General features: G+C 32.6%; 1 protein-coding gene across 1 annotated transcript in view; it reads left to right on the top strand.

Moving 5' to 3' along the window:
* Positions 1 to 15335, top strand: part of HMX2 (H6 family homeobox 2) — a 35579-nt gene extending 20244 nt beyond the window's left edge. Inside the window, exons 2-3 of the mRNA XM_053691747.1 lie at positions 13072 to 13346; positions 14684 to 15335. Of these exons, the coding sequence (XP_053547722.1) occupies positions 13073 to 13346; positions 14684 to 15186 (777 nt within the window). The 5' untranslated portion in view covers position 13072 and the 3' untranslated portion in view covers positions 15187 to 15335. The remainder of the gene's footprint in view (positions 1 to 13071; positions 13347 to 14683) is intronic.
* The last annotated feature ends 2195 nt before the right edge of the window (positions 15336 to 17530 follow it).

Raw genomic sequence — 17530 nt, 5'->3', positions numbered from 1 at the left:
AACACAAATATATATGTATAGCAGCACATATATACATATTTATTTATGTGTTTTATACACATATGAACACAAATATATATGTATAGCAGCACATATATACATATTTATTTATGTGTTTTATACACATATGAACACAAATATATATGTATAGAAGCACATATATACATATTTATTTATGTGTTTTATACACATATGAACACAAATATATATGTATAGAAGCACATATATACATATTTATTTCTGTGTTTTTATACACATATGAACACAAATATATATGTATAGAAGCACATATATACATATTTATTTCTGTGTTTTTATACACATATGAACACAAATATATATGTATAGAAGCACATATATACATATTTATTTCTGTGTTTTTATACACATATGAACACACATATATATGTATAGAAGCACATATATACATATTTATTTCTGTGTTTTTATACACATATGAACACAAATATATATGTATAGAAGCACATATATGCATATTTATTTATGTGTTTTATACACATATGAACACAAATATATATGTATAGCAGCACATATATACATATTTATTTATGTGTTTTATACACATATGAACACAAATATATATGTATAGAAGCACATATATACATATTTATTTATGTGTTTTATACACATATGAACACACATACAGGGAGTGCAGAATTATTAGGCAAGTTTTATTTTTGAGGATTAATTTTATTATTGAACAACAACCATGTTCTCAATGAACCCAAAAAACTCATTAATATCAAAGCTGAATAGTTTTGGAAGTAGTTTTTAGTTTGTTTTTAGTTATAGCTATTTTAGGGGGATATCTGTGTGTGCAGGTGACTATTACTGTGCATAATTATTAGGCAACTTAACAAAAAACAAATATATACCCATTTCAATTATTTATTTTTACCAGTGAAACCAATATAACATCTCAACATTCACAAATATACATTTCTGACATTCAAAAACAAAACAAAAACAAATCAGTGACAATATAGCCACCTTTCTTTGCAAGGACACTCAAAAGCCTGCCATCCATGGATTCTGTCAGTGTTTTGATCTGTTCACCATCAACATTGCGTGCAGCAGCAACCACAGCCTCCCAGACACTGTTCAGAGAGGTGTACTGTTTTCCCTCCTTGTAAATCTCACATTTGATGATGGACCACAGGTTCTTAATGGGGTTCAGATCAGGTGAACAAGGAGGCCATGTCATTAGATTTTCTTCTTTTATACCCTTTCTTGCCAGCCACGCTGTGGAGTACTTGGACGCGTGTGATGGAGCATTGTCCTGCATGAAAATCATGTTTTTCTTGAAGGATGCAGACTTCTTCCTGTACCACTGCTTGAAGAAGGTGTCTTCCAGAAACTGGCAGTAGGACTGGGAGTTGAGCTTGACTCCATCCTCAACCCGAAAAGGCCCCACAAGCTCATCTTTGATGATACCAGCCCAAACCAGTACTCCACCTCCACCTTGCTGGCGTCTGAGTCGGACTGGAGCTCTCTGCCCTTTACCAATCCAGCCACGGGCCCATCCATCTGACCCATCAAGACTCACTCTCATTTCATCAGTCCATAAAACCTTAGAAAAATCAGTCTTCAGATATTTCTTGGCCCAGTCTTGACGTTTCAGCTTGTGTGTCTTGTTCAGTGGTGGTCGTCTTTCAGCCTTTCTTACCTTGGCCATGTCTCTGAGTATTGCACACCTTGTGCTTTTGGGCACTCCAGTGATGTTGCAGCTCTGAAATATGGCCAAACTGGTGGCAAGTGGCATCTTGGCAGCTGCACGCTTGACTTTTCTCAGTTCATGGGCAGTTATTTTGCGCCTTGGTTTTTCCACACGCTTCTTGCGACCCTGTTGACTATTTTGAATGAAACGCTTGATTGTTCGATGATCACGCTTCAAAAGCTTTGCAATTTTAAGAGTGCTGCATCCCTCTGCAAGATATCTCACTATTTTTGACTTTCTGAGCCTGTCAAGTCCTTCTTTTTGACCCATTTTGCCAAAGGAAAGGAAGTTGCCTAATAATTATGCACACCTGATATAGGGTGTTGATGTCATTAGACCACACCCCTTCTCATTACAGAGATGCACATCACCTAATATGCTTAATTGGTAGCAGGCTTTCAAGCCTATACAGCTTGGAGTAAGACAACATGCATAAAGAGGATGATGTGGTCAAAATACTCATTTGCCTAATAATTCTGCACACAGTGTATATATGTATAGAAGCACATATATACATATTTATTTCTGTGTTTTTATACATATATGAACACACATATATATGTATAGAAGCACATATATACATATTTACAGTTTTAACAGAGTCCCTTTAGACCGCTATGTAAAGGCACTTTTCAGACCTGCTCACTTTAACCCCTAAATGATTTAAAATAATAAAAAAAAGCTTATATTTTTTATTTTATTAAAGGCAATACATACTTTGTTTTGTGGTCAATTAGGAGGCACTTTAAAAATTAAGGTCTGGCCTCTGATTTATTTTTGGAGCGCTAATTGTTACCATAAGCTTGCGGTAGCAATAACCAGCCACTTGTAATTGCTGGTTATTTATTGTGTAAACAAACTATACACTGATGGCAACCGAAGCCAAACAGGTACCTATAAGAGGCGCCAAGTGGTTAATAATAATAAATATATAAATATATAGGGATCACAATATAGCAGAGAGATGTCCCTTAATAAGGTGTGCGATTACTGAATGAGCCAAAATGTGCAATCAGCTCCAATATCCACAATCAAATTAACATATATATCCCCTAGAACAGAAATACATATATATCGCATACATATATATATGATGTATATCCAGGCACATATATCAGATGTACATATATGTCACATACATATATATGATGTGTATCAAGGCTCATATATTAATAAACAGCCATGTGCACAAAATCATGCGCACATATGGGGGTGATATGGAGAGTCTAGAGATATATTATAGTGGTATAGTCCTGGTAATGAAGCCTTGTTCAATCTCAAGACAGAGTCCAGGGTTAGAGGCAGCTCCTCTGGGGTGTCACGCCACGACACAGAAGAAGATAATCTATAGTGGAGAAAGTAGAGGGCGCCACATAGTGCAAATCAGACTGTAACAAAGAGAATATAGGAAGTGACTCTGACTGTTTTGACGTTATCCCCTTTCAACTGACTGTAAACAGGTGAATATCCATTTACGGGTGTGCGATAAATTTGCGCTCCCCTTGTAATCTAGGTCCTAATGCCTTCTCTTTCAATATTAATTTAAAAAAAAAAAAAAAACTACTTCAGCTTATTTTCTAAAGCATAAGAAGTAGTTATATATTTAATGGCTGTTTTTGTATGCAAAATCTACTTTTTATGAGTTTAATATTCCTACCTAGGAGTAAAAATTCCACCCATACCATGTGGTGACTGGCAGCAGTTGTACTATAGCTACTTATTGTATTTTTATTACACTTTAACATGCAAATGAGAGTAGTCTGCACTTTCCACTATCAACTCCAGTTTCTTCCTGTGCTGTTCTTTGGCTCAAATAACAACTGGAATATAAATCCCTTATCTTGCAATGTAATGTAAGAGTACTTTAACTCTAAGTCTGCCAGGAAGACCTAAACACATTTTATTTACCTTATATGTTTACACTACATCTGAGGAAATTGCACCACACATTTTGTATAATGTTATTGTAAAATATATTTCTGTCATACCAAGGTTGTTTATTAAATGGACATGAAACCCACATTTTTTCTTTCATGATTTAACAAGAACATGCCATTTTAAACATCTTTCCAATGTACTTCTATTATCTAATTTGCTTCATTCTCTAAATATCCTTTGTTGAAAAAAGCACATCTAAATAGGCTTAGTAGCTGTTGATTGGTGGCTGCACATAGACTTCTCGTATGATTGGCTCACCCATGTGCATTGCTATTTCTTCAACAAAGCATAGCTAAAGAATAAAGCAAATTAGATAATATAAGTAAATTGGAATGTTGTTTAAAATTGTATTCTCCACCTGAATCATGAAATAAATCATTTGGATTACCTGTCCCTTTAAGTAAAGGCCCAACTGACAGAGGTTATTCCTCAGTGAACCCCCAATTTGCCATTCCTCACCACACCTCCCCATTTGCAACACAGAACATATTCCTGAATTGACTCATATATTCTTTCTGTGCAAATCAGATATATCTGTTTTTATACTAAATTTGTATTTGCACATTTGCGCTTGCTTATCTTACTAAATAACTGCCCATTTAAAATGTTTATTTGTGTATATTTTTATATCAATTATATTTTGTTTCAATTAAAATACTGAACTCTAATGAGGCCCTTCATTTGATAGAACTACATAATAAAACGTTACCCTCAACATGATTTTTTTTATTATTTTTTTACTATAAACTTTATACATAGTGTGGTCATAATAATGTAATATTCAACATTAAGGTTTGTTACTACTGTGCCTAAAATAACTATTAAAGGGCCACTGTAAGTAAATATTTTCTATGCCTGTTACTAACTAACTATCCCAAATACGCTTTTTATCAATAGCATTTCATTAACATATCTCTACCGTATATCAGAAATCTTGTCTGCAAATTTAATTGTTTTCCAAACCCACTCCGTGGGTATCCTTTGCTCTGTACCAATCCGTTTACAATACCTAGGTTTCAAAATGGCGCTTTAAACACAAAGTTATTGTTTTAAGTATTTTGAACATGCAGTGCTGAAAATAGTGGGCAGGATAACGTGACATCATCGGCGAATAAAAGATATAACTTTTAGAACGTTATGAAACTTCGTTTTGGAGAAAATATAGGTCAGTAGGTTTTAATTAATGTTTATTAACTTTAATATGTTAGTTGTTTATCTTAAAAATTATAACAGAAAGTAATCCTTTAATAACCGGAATCGTATTTATTACACTATCACCTAACGCCTCTAGTGACATTGCAAAGTTTATCTGATGCACACGGAGCAAAAAATGTGCAAAGTACTTTGATATGTTGATAGTGAAACAATCAGTTTAATGTGACAACAAAGTTTATCTTTATTATTGATACAAGTTTTTCCGACTTGTGTCAGGTACCCTTGTAACAATTCACTAGATAATCCTGATTAAAAAAAGCAGCCACTGACCGTTGAATACAAGTTAGTAATCTTGATCTAATCTTACAGAGCAACCTTTTCTGTTGTGGCTATGTGATATAAAGGCTTCAGAAAAGAAAAAAAAAAGTTGCATTTTCTATTTGGAGTATACACAGACGGCATGCTTCCCTCAGATTATGCGTGAGGCCCCTTATTTACACATATACAGTCTTGAGTATATATCTCCTGACACATCTCTGTTAGTGTAACAGGACATCTCCCTGTGTGTGTGATCCTAGATTAAAGATACACCTAATATACTTAACATAAAATAGCACTCAGAGCAGCACTCAGATGCAAACTCTGTACTTGTGGTTATTTACCAACCTCCTTGTAGTTATTTACCTGGGTTTGCCCTTGGATAACATATTTACAGTAGACAAAACTTTGAAGATGTGTATTAGTATTAGTTGTTAGTACTAACATTGTATTCTAAGGAACATGTATATATATGTCAGTTAGCATATTTATATATAGATAGATAGATAGATAGATAGATAGATAGATAGATAGAGTTAGATATATAAATGAGTTAACAGAGTGAGCAACCAATTACTGTGTTGAATATAGCAATGTTAGCCTTGGGAAATCTTGGGTCTGTTTAATATTCCTTTACAAAACACAGCCCTCTTCATGTGTCAAGTTTGCATTGGCAAATCTCTCTTTATCAAGATTGCATTTATCAAATAGAGAACCTATCCGTCAGCAATCCCCACTTGCGATGCAGTACGACATGGCAAAATTTACCATTGCACAAGAACTCTCTTTTGAAATGCAGCCCTGCTCTTGCACAACCAATTGCTCGAGTGCAGGGTATTTCAATAACCCTGAACAAGTGAGAGACGGGGTGATTTATCTCGCCACCTCCGAGGTGGGGCTATCACCTGGTGCAAGTATCATATTTTGTGTAACCACTTTTTATATAAGTGCATCATAATGTAGCAGTACTTTACAAGTAAACAATATTTATCTATCTATCAATCTATCAATCTATCTATCATGTATCTATTCATAGAAATGTCACTTTGCTTTTTTTATGTAAATCCAGTTAGTGAGAAATATTATGTTGCTCCATTTTAATATCTATCTATCTATCTATCTATCTATCTATCTATCTATTTATCATCTATCTATCTATCTATCTATCTATCTATCTATCTGTCATCATCATTATCTATCTGTCTATCTATCTATCTATGAATTTTTAACCAGTTCTATGGATTTTCCTTAGTGATTCAAAGTCATTAAACAGCAATACATAGGGTTGAGCTAATTGCGAGATTTTTTGTATACCTGTATACTCATAATATATACATACGTATTAAGAATGACATTATTTGCCATTTACAGAAGGCATAGCAGTAAAAGATTTTGCCTCCTTGATTATGCTGCACATAACAATTTGTTTGAGTTATTTTTGCAGTATCTGGATGCACGGACCCAACAAGTTTTAATAATCAAATAATTCCCACTGTTTAGTTAATATATGAGGGACGGTGTCCTTTTTATTTAGATAAGGATTCTTTTGTTTCAGTAGCAATGATATGATGGGACAACCGTAGCATATTGCTCCATAACTGCACTCAAACCACTGATAGACTTTATTGGTTATATTGATATTGTGGGCAGTCTACAAGGGGTTGGGGGTTTATTTCCCTGTTTTAATATTTTTGTACTTTTAAGAGGGATTTATATGAGTGATTTACTCTGATGTTAATTTGTATTAAACTTTATTAAAAGTTAAGTTGTGTTATGAGTTCAGCAATTCTCAGTTAGAGTATATTGTTTATTAAAGGGACACTCAAGACAAAATTAAACTATTATGATTCAGATAGAGCAGGTTTTTTTAAACAACTTTCCAATTTACTTCCATTAACAACATGGGCACAATCTTTTTATATTTACACTTTTTGAGTCACCAGCTCCTACTGAGCATGTGCAAGAATTTACAGAATATACGTATATGCATTTGTGATTGGCTGATGGCTGTCACATGATACAGGAGGAGTGGAAATAGACATAACTGAAATTTTTCACAAAAAAAATCTACTACTCATTTGAAGTTCAGATTAAATGCTATTGCATTGTATTTTTATCATGAAATTGTTGATGATTAAAATCTGTTGTATTTATTGGTCCTTTAAGTGAGTGTTTTGGTAAGGTGCTTCTTTACTATCTCTTTACCTATATATATTTTACTTATTTGCACTATAGCACCCCCCCACTGTCACAAGTGGTTATTACTTGATATTCCTTTTCACACCTGAGTGACTATATAACAGTGAAAGAGTCCCTCAACTCTATAATAAATAATAAATTACTTAAAGTGACAGTCTAGTCATAATTAAAGTGTCATGATTCAGATAGGGCATGCAATTTTAAACAACTTTCCAATTTACTTTTATCATCAAATTTGCTGTGTTCTCTTGGTATTCTTTGTTGAAAGCTAAACCTAGGTAGGCTTATAAACTGATTTCGAAGTCCTTGAAGACCGCCTTTTCTGTGAGTGCATTTTGACAGTTTTTCACAGCTAAAAAGTGCTAGTTCATGTGTGCCGTATAGATAACATTGTGCTCACGTCAGTGGAGTTATTTATGAGTCAGCACTGATTGGCTAAAATGCAAATCTGTAAAAAGAACTGAAATAAGGGGGCAGTCTGCAGAGGCATAGATACAAGATAATCACAGAAGTAAAAAGTGTATTAATATAACTGTGTTTGTTATGCAAAACTGTGAAATAGGTAATAAAGGTATTATCTATCTTTTTAAACTGTCCTTTAACATGTAGGCTTTCCTGATACAGTCTTATACAAGTAAAATATAAAGTATCACTTAACATTTTTATTTGCCCATCTTTAAAAAACAACAACTTTGCAGTCCCACTCAAAATACCAAGCTATATGATACAAATATACTTAAGAAACATCACCTGCTGTAATACAAATAATATAAACAAGATATAACTTTTATATAATTAAAAATAAAAGAAAATAGAAAGAGAATGAAAGCTATGTGTACCAATATCTTTTTAATGGAATATACCTGAGTGTAAAATGAATGTATATAGAAACTGAATGAAGGACAGATTCCCAAATAGTTTTTCAATATGGGGTCTCCCTGGGTTAATGACCTGACATCATGATTAAAGCTGACCATTTGTAATGTGTCTGGACTGTAGTACAAAGCCCTGAAAAGGTTAATGTACTGAAAGAGGAGATCTTTTTCACTGCACCTGCCCCTCACACTGACACAGAGAGGGGGAGAAGGGGGGGGGGGGCTTATGGAAAGACAAAAAAATTGAGAAATACATTGACTAACAGAAAAACAGTAAGGAAGAAGGTTTCAGGGAGTGGGGAACCAGATACATTTAAGGATGAGTCATAGAGAAGAAAAAAGATAGAAAAAATGTGGCACACATGAGGTAGTAATGGAAAACTAAGAAGAGAAACTGAGAAAGGAAGAGATGAATAAAATGATGGGAAAAAAACACTTTTTATAATCAATTAGTCCATTAACTAAGCCCATCAAGTGAGTATTTAAAGATTATACTTTTAGTCAAATAACAGCACTCACATGACAGTCATTTAATTACATTACACCCATTTTATTCAATATTGCAAGTATAATGGACTAATTTAGAATGAAGGAAAATATCATTACAAAACACCTTTGCATATGTCAGTGCTAAATATGACACTCTAGCTTTCATTTTATGTTGCTTTTGCTATATATTATGCATATAGGTGGCACAATCTGACTAGATTATTTTCCTGTAAACATTGGAAGAACCATATAGAGCATCATTTTAGTATCTGAATTTCATTAAAGGGACATGAAACCCAATTTTTTTATTTCATGATTCAGATAGAGCATGCATTTTTAAACAAGTTTCATTCACTTGATATTGTTTGTTGAAAAGCATGTCTAAATATGCTCAGTAGCTGCTGATTGGTGGCTGCACATAGATACTTCATGTTATTGGCTCACCATGCATTGCTATTTCTTCAACAAAGGATACCTAAAGAATTAAGCAAATTACATAATAGAAGTAAATTTGAATGTTGTTTAAAATTGTATAGTCTATCTGAATCATGAAAGGAAAATTTGGGGTTTGATGTCCCTTTAACCACCATGGAGATTATTTTGGACATCATGGACCTCCAGAGAGTGTTCCAAGGCAATAAGGCATACTCTTTCATTTTGTGCTGTATTATAAGTACCATTACAGAGTCGTAAATGTTACTCTATTTATTTCAGCATTATTAAAATGTTACAGGTGACAACATAACTGTAGGTTTAGAGGAATAGGATATGGTTAAAAGGGGGTTAAAGCTTGGTGTTTATGATTAAAAGTTTAGGGTAGATAGATAGATGATTGATAGACAGATAGATGATAGATAGATGATAGATAGATGACAGATAGATAGATAGATAGATAGATAGACAGACAGACAGACAGACAGATAGATAGATAGATAGATAAAGAAAAAATAAAGATAGATTGATTGATGATAGCTTTGATAAATATTCTTAAATATTTTATAAGGGATTTGTAATGTTGAGATTAATGCACATTTAAAGCAACAAATGTATATATATATATTTATATACAGTATATATACATTGTATTTTTGGTGTCAAAATATACATTTTGAAATGTAATCTGCTAGATGCAACATATGCCCCTTTAAGCATAGCAAAAAAATGTGAACTAAGATTATTACTCACTATTAAACACTGGTAAGTATTTTTGTGAGAGCAAGCTCCTTTGTCAACCTCTGTCTCATTTGTGTGGATATTTAACTCTTTCAGCCAAAGTGGCATTGAATTTGAAGGTTTCCTGAGTATCAATGTGCTGACAATACAGATTGAAGCATTGGATGCCACATGGTCTGCACTACAAATGCTACAGTCATAGGGCCTAAAAATAGTTGAGTGCTCTGACTATATAGGTACATGGCAGTCAGATCAATAAACCATTTCCATGCAATGCAACTATATTTCATGAACCTTCTCTTAGTCTCCCCAATAAAAATGACAGGTAACATGATGAGTCGCCTCTGCCTGGTCTGAGGGGTGGGCTACAGCCAGTACTGGTGGATTTGGATCATCCTGTATGAATGATTTTTTATTATATGAGGTTGGCTCAAATTCCAGGCGCCAGACACTAGTCTCATCTACCATAACATACAGTAGTCATACACAACTAGTTGAGTGGAGAATGTGAAAATGAATACAGCATAAAAACAGAATATTTGTTTTTAGCATATATATATATATATATATATATATATATATATATATATATATATATATATATATATATATATATATATATATAATGTGTGTGTATACAGTATATTCACATGCATATATAAAACACCTATTTGGACTTATTGTGTTCCATGCATGTGCTTGATTGACAGATATATACACCAATCACAATTGTATCATGCACTAAAATCTGAACCACACCCCTGCTTTCATGCCAAACTCAGCAAACGTTTCTGGGGCAATAGAGCCTCACAATAATTTGCACTGGACTGGCCCTTTAATGTCCATATTCATAACTATAAAAATAAAATGAAATATTAAAATAAACCACAGCATTTTGTTTACAAAACGCATCTTCAATTTAGATATGAAGCAATGTGTATGTTTGTAAGATTATATTTATATGTAAGTTTATGGCCCTTATGTTGTTAAAGGGATATGAAACTCAACATTTTTCTTTCATAATTCAGATAGAGCATACTATTTTAAACAACTTTCTAATTTACTTCTAATATTGTTTTTCATTCTCGTTGTATCTTTTGTTGAAAAGCAGGTATACAAGCTTAGGAGCTTGAACATGTCTGAAGCAGTAAGTTTTGCAAGGATGTTATCTATTTACAAGAGCACCAGATGGCAGCACACTTCCTGTCATATAGTTATCAAAACACCTACCTAGGTATCTCTTCAAATAATATACCATTGGAACAAAGCAAATTTGATAATAGAAATAAATTGGAAAAAAATAAATAAATTGTATGTTCTGTGTGAAACACAAAATATTTTTTTTTGGGGGGGTTCTTATCCCTTTTAAACAGTTACTCGTTTGATGCTTGTTTTGGAGACAAATATATAAAATATAATTAGTAAAAATGTGTTCACTCCACCTTTACAGTAAAAAATACTGAAATGTGGCCCTTCATTTGAAAAGGATGCTCTACCTTTCCAAAAAGTATCCATGCTGTTATTCTTAAAATTCCAGTGCAAGGGAACACTTTTTATTAGAAATTAGAATCAATAATTAGTCTTCAAAATGTTTATTTAACAAGACAGGCATCATAAACAGTATTCAAATATTGACAATAAAGACAGAAATGATCAATTTGCAGAATAGATATGTGTTGCAGATGTGGATATGTAGAGGAGTAATCTGGGAAGGGAGAAGTGAGGCCAGATTAAATGGATAATAAACAGTGCTCCTTTAGTAAAAACAAATATCTTAAATCAAAGTAAACATAAAAAGAAACAGATTGTGTAAAAATAACTGCAAATTACTTGTTTTTTTTGCAAAATTATCACTTAGACTGTATCACTGTAGCCTCTGCCATCAGTGTGATAAGAGTGGAAAAGAGTGGAAAATAAGCAAATCTGACTCTTTGTTTATTTAGTCAATACTAACTCTGCAAATGATCAGTTTATATGGATATTCAATGGAGCAAATCTCTGCAGGCTCATTGTCACTCAAAAAAAGTGGTCTATACTTTTTTTTTTTTTTTTTTACATATAATGGGCATTAGAAACCTTACTGTTTGGAGTCTTTCAACACAGAATGTTGAGGTGTCCTGAGGTCTGAAACTAAGAAACACTTTGAGCACTGTGTATAATAACATATACACTCTCTAAATCTAGGTACAGATAAGTGTCATAGATAGATGCTATTTTTTTACATGTATTAATTATACTGAAAACAATATTCACTTTTCTACTTTGTGCAGTAGATCACCATTTTAGTTTGATTAATAAAATATTAATGTTATTCAAATATTTTTATTTGCAAATCAACTAATAGAGATTCTTCAATTTATATGTATATTTGTTGATATATGTTTAAGTCATCTGTATTCCAAGGTGGGCACTTGTATCTTTCATCACTCACTGTGAATCAATATTTCAGGTTTTTAGGTTCTTCTAAAGCTCTCCACATAACAGATATAGCCCATTTACAAATGTCTATACAGGTTGCATTGCAAAGAAAAGAGATTGAGCTCTTATTTATTGTGATTGTGTATTTCTGTGTTATAACCCTTAGCTGTTACTTTAGTCAGAATGTTTCTATGATAAAGCTGGTGTTGTGGAATAGGTTTGCAGCTAAGTACTTTGTTGCTGTGTGTGATCATTTCAGGTCTCAGTTTACAAAATAAAACATATGCCAGTCCCCAGTCATGCCCATACTTTCTTTACTTATACATGTTATTTGTATTATTTTACCAGCGTCTTTAACCCTTTGGCTGCCAGAGAGGGCTTCCTTGCATTTCATTGAAATAAATCACAGACCTATCCGGCAATCAGAAGGTTAAAGCGCTGGATCTTGAGACTCTAATATAATCCCATGTAGCTACTTTGTAAAAACAGGTGCTCTGTGCTATAGGTTTACAGTGGAATTTCAATTTTTCCGGCACTGTGAGCTGCTCCTGATTGGCCCTACATGACTGGGAGCTTCATGCAAATAAAACCACACCACCAGCAGGCAGGCTTGGGATCAATAGGGACTTGTGCTAAGAAGGGGAGGGCTGCAGTCTCTGTGTGCAAAAACACCCTCAATAAACACATAGCACCCCCTCCTTATCCTCCACCCCCACATCTTGCCAGGAAAGCTTCCTCATCCTCTCCTCTTCCCTCCTATGTACTCAGGATGAGCAGCAAACAAGAGGCCACCAAGTGCACCCCAGCCACGTTGTCCAGCTTCACCATCCAGTCCATTCTACAGGGGACCACCACTGACCGGGGGAGAGCAGCTCTAAGGGTGTTTAGCAGGGAGTCCATCCCCAGCCGGGACCCCAGCTCTGCTACAAGCTCTGAGGATGAAGATCAGGAGGAAGGATGGAGAGAGCCAAGGTGCTGTTGTGCAGATTCTGGCACCAAGGACCCCAGAAGCCCCCACATCTGCAGCCCCCATAGATGTCCTGGTAAGTACATACTTAATATTATAAGGTAGCATGTTGTAGGGTCACGGTGACCAAACCTGTATAACCCCTATGTTATATTAAGTAGTCTGTTCATGAAATTGAAGAGATTTTACGCACCTTAGTAAAATAGCGATACAAAATACGTCTATTTGACAATTTATCCCGTTGTCTCTTGTCTTGTTTGTGGTTATTATACCAAGGTAAACTTCATTGTATTAATGAATTGATTAATTAATTAAAGTTATTTTTCACAGTTAAGACCAAATTCACAAGCAACCAGTTCTTAAAAACGTCATTAAACTATAAATGTAGTCATCTTTTTTGCCAGAGACAATAAAAGCTAATATATATATCACAGCCATGTTATCTGGGGAGATGTGGTGTTTGGTTTAGTTGTGATTTTACACATCTGTACTTTTTATACTTTGTAGTAATAAAAGAATCAGATGAAAATGTCATATGTGTCTGCAGAAAAAGATATAGAATGTGACTGGGGAGCAGAGATCACAGCTTCAGTGCTACATCTTTTTGGGTCTGACTGAGCTTCCTATCCTGAATTATTTAAATATCCTGTGATCGCTCGGTGCTGTCTGCTCTGAACCAGGGATATATATTAATAAGGGTATTAGGATTAATAATTGAGCAAACAATTATAGGGTATATAGACTGCATAATTCTGAGCAGAACTTAAATCATTTCATTGCTATTTTCTCCCTTCAAACTTGTATATCCATAGAGAATATATATATATATATATATATATATATATATATATATATATATATATATATATATATATATATATATATAAAATATGAATATATATATATATATATATATATATATATATATATATATATATATATATATATATATATATATATATATATATATATATATATATATATATATAAATACACACACACAATAAAAAAGCATGTATATGTGCTTGACTATTTTAACAGATAACCAAAATATCTAAATACACCGGACTAATAAATTAAAATATTACCATTTATTACAGCAAAAGAGAATAGCATCTCTAGGAAAGAAAATCAAATGTTTGTTTCATTTTTGAATATAGGTGAATATATTCTTTAAAATGATTAGTGTTGATTCTGTTGTTAGTAAATAGTATTTGCTATTTTATGAAATTGCTTGGGTCTGCCAATCAATGAACTGCTTTGATTTTAGGTTTTTATGACTAGTGAAATAAGAATTTTTTTCTAAATTATTTTTAGAGTATCTGGCTTTTTATCATGATGTATATCACGTTTTGAGAATTTTGCAAACAATACATTTAGATGGACCCTGATGACTTTATTATTTTTTTGCAGCTATCATCCAAGGGACACACAGCACAGATAGGTTACAGACCCATTCTCCTATCCAGGACTATACAGTGGACAAGGACAAACGTTTCAACCCTAGCACCCCATCCTCAGCGGACAGACAGGGCAGTTCCAAAAAGAAAACTCGCACAGTGTTCTCCAGAAGCCAAGTCTACCAGCTGGAGTCCACCTTTGATATGAAGAGATACCTGAGTAGCTCAGAGAGGGCCTGTCTGGCCTCCAGCCTTCAGCTTACAGAGACTCAAGTCAAAACCTGGTTCCAGAACAGGAGAAACAAATGGAAAAGGCAGTTATCAGCTGAGTTAGAAGCTGCCAACATGGCCCACGCATCTGCACAGACACTAGTGGGGATGCCACTGGTATTTAGAGACAATTCCATCCTAAGGGTCCCTGTACCCAGACCCATAGCTTTCCCTGCCCCTCTGTACTACCCAGGCAGCAATATGCCAGTACCTTTTTATAACATATACAACAAACTGGAATATTGAGTATTCCCTTAATCCAAGGTAACTTCAGCTGCTAAAAAAACACCTCACTACTCGACATCTTCTTTATTATTAAAGCCAATGTGCTTATAAATATGGAAATACACTGTGTGTATAAACCAATTTGCCTCCTTTATTTATAGGAAATTTGAATGCACCCATTTGTATGTATTATTTAGATTTTTTTTTTTTTTAAATATATTATTATAAATTAATATTTTGTTTCACTGATTTCCATTTGTTTTCTTTATTTTGTTGTGTGATAATTATGCTGATTCTACAATCAATTCATTGCTTGTACATTTATAAATAAATACACATTTTTATATTATGTAAATATTTTTAAGACTTTTTGTTTTGAATCTAGGTGTGAGAACACATAACTAGATATGAAAACGTTATTTGTTTAATAAAGAAAGTAATAATAATATAATAAAGTCAATCCAGTAACATGTTCCGTTATATATCACATTTATAGGCTATGAGAATACTGGTTAATCTCAAGTATTGTTTTCCCCTAAAATACAAAGATCATAGGAGTGGAAGAAAAAGACTAATGTATCGTGTCTTTTGGAAACAAAACTGTTATAATAGTTTTATTTAAAAAAAATAATATTATTTATGCATTCCATCTCTTCCTTTTTTCATTAATTGCTATGTTTTAATAGCAACAAGGACTGTTGAATTTGTTTTGCAATTATATAGATTTAAATTATATGTCCATTGTGTTGTTCCCAAATATGTACACTTGGAAATAAACCAACATGGAATTTGATATAATTATTCAATAAATACATTAAACACAAAATGTATAATGATTATTAAAGAAATCTTGGTTTGTATGAAATATTATAATCCATAATTTCATATATATCGTATAGTTTTATTTAAGAAACTGATATTTCAATAATAAAAACACAAAATATAGGATTTTATTTTAGAGTTGAACTTTACACACCTTATCTGGAGTGCGTATATATATAAATATATATATATATATATATATATATATATATATATATATATATATATATATATATATATATATATATATATATACACACACACACACACATATATATATATATACACATACATACATATATACATATGTGTGTGTGGATATATATATATATATATATATATATATATATATATATATATATATATATATATATATATATATATATATCCACACACATATATATATACATACATATATATATATATATAAATATATGTGTGTGTGTGAGTTTATGTATATATATATATATATATATATATATATATATATATTTATATATATAAATTTAGATGGATATATAGATATATACTTATTTAAATTGTAGATATACATCAAATTTTTTTTTATTTTGTCATTTTCATAAAATTAACTTGCACCAATAGTAATGTTTAAAGCAATAAGAAGAAAATGTAAAGGTTCGACTACAATTTTCAGTTATCAATCTTCTATCTTGTTTTACTAATTTCCAGAGATTGCTTAAATACACATCTTATTTAAAGTTTAATTCTCAGTTCATCTCTCCATTCATACATAGATATATATATATATATATATATATATATATATATATATATATATATATATATATATATATATATATATATATATATATATATATATATATATATATATATGTGTCACCCACCTGCAGACCCCACAATAAATGCAATCTTAATCAAATCAAACAAAAAAAGGAAACACTGCTTTCACATATTCAAGTGCATAAATTGGATGATCTGTAAGACACCTGTTTCATTATAACTGATCACTATTGCTGGTTACAAAAAAATACTTGATAAGCAATGACCCAGGGAGATGTGAGTGACAATTAATTGTCACTCCCTGCCTACCAAATACAGATTGCGAGGGTAATGAGCTGTCATTGAAACAATCTGCATGTTTACTTTTCACAGGAAATAAACCATTTTAATATGCACCCTGGTATTCAATGCGTTTAAACCAGGATAGAAGGCAATACATTTTACTGTGTTATGGAAGCAGTGGCCTCCTGTCATTGCATTAACCCCTTAGCTGTCAAAGTTGGCTGCAACGCATTCCATAGAAACATGTTTGCAACCCATTCGGGAATGAATTGAATATGACATTCTAGTAGGTCTTCTGGTTCATCTCATACAGATTTTCTGGTATTGGTTATTTTGGTAAAATATTTTGCGCGTGTAAACATGTAGCATTATAGGAATAACACATTTTGTGTTGCAAATAATTATAATAAATAGACTCAATTAATTCTAATACATAAACCCAATGAAAGTTCACCTTCCTATACATTACCATTATATAAGATTTAAAAGTGTTAATTCC

This window comes from Bombina bombina, chromosome 9 (assembly GCF_027579735.1).
Source record: "Bombina bombina isolate aBomBom1 chromosome 9, aBomBom1.pri, whole genome shotgun sequence".
Lineage (NCBI taxonomy): Eukaryota > Metazoa > Chordata > Amphibia > Anura > Bombinatoridae > Bombina > Bombina bombina.
The sequence above is the reverse complement of the archived record's forward strand: the minus strand, read 5'-3'. Positions and strand labels throughout refer to the sequence as shown.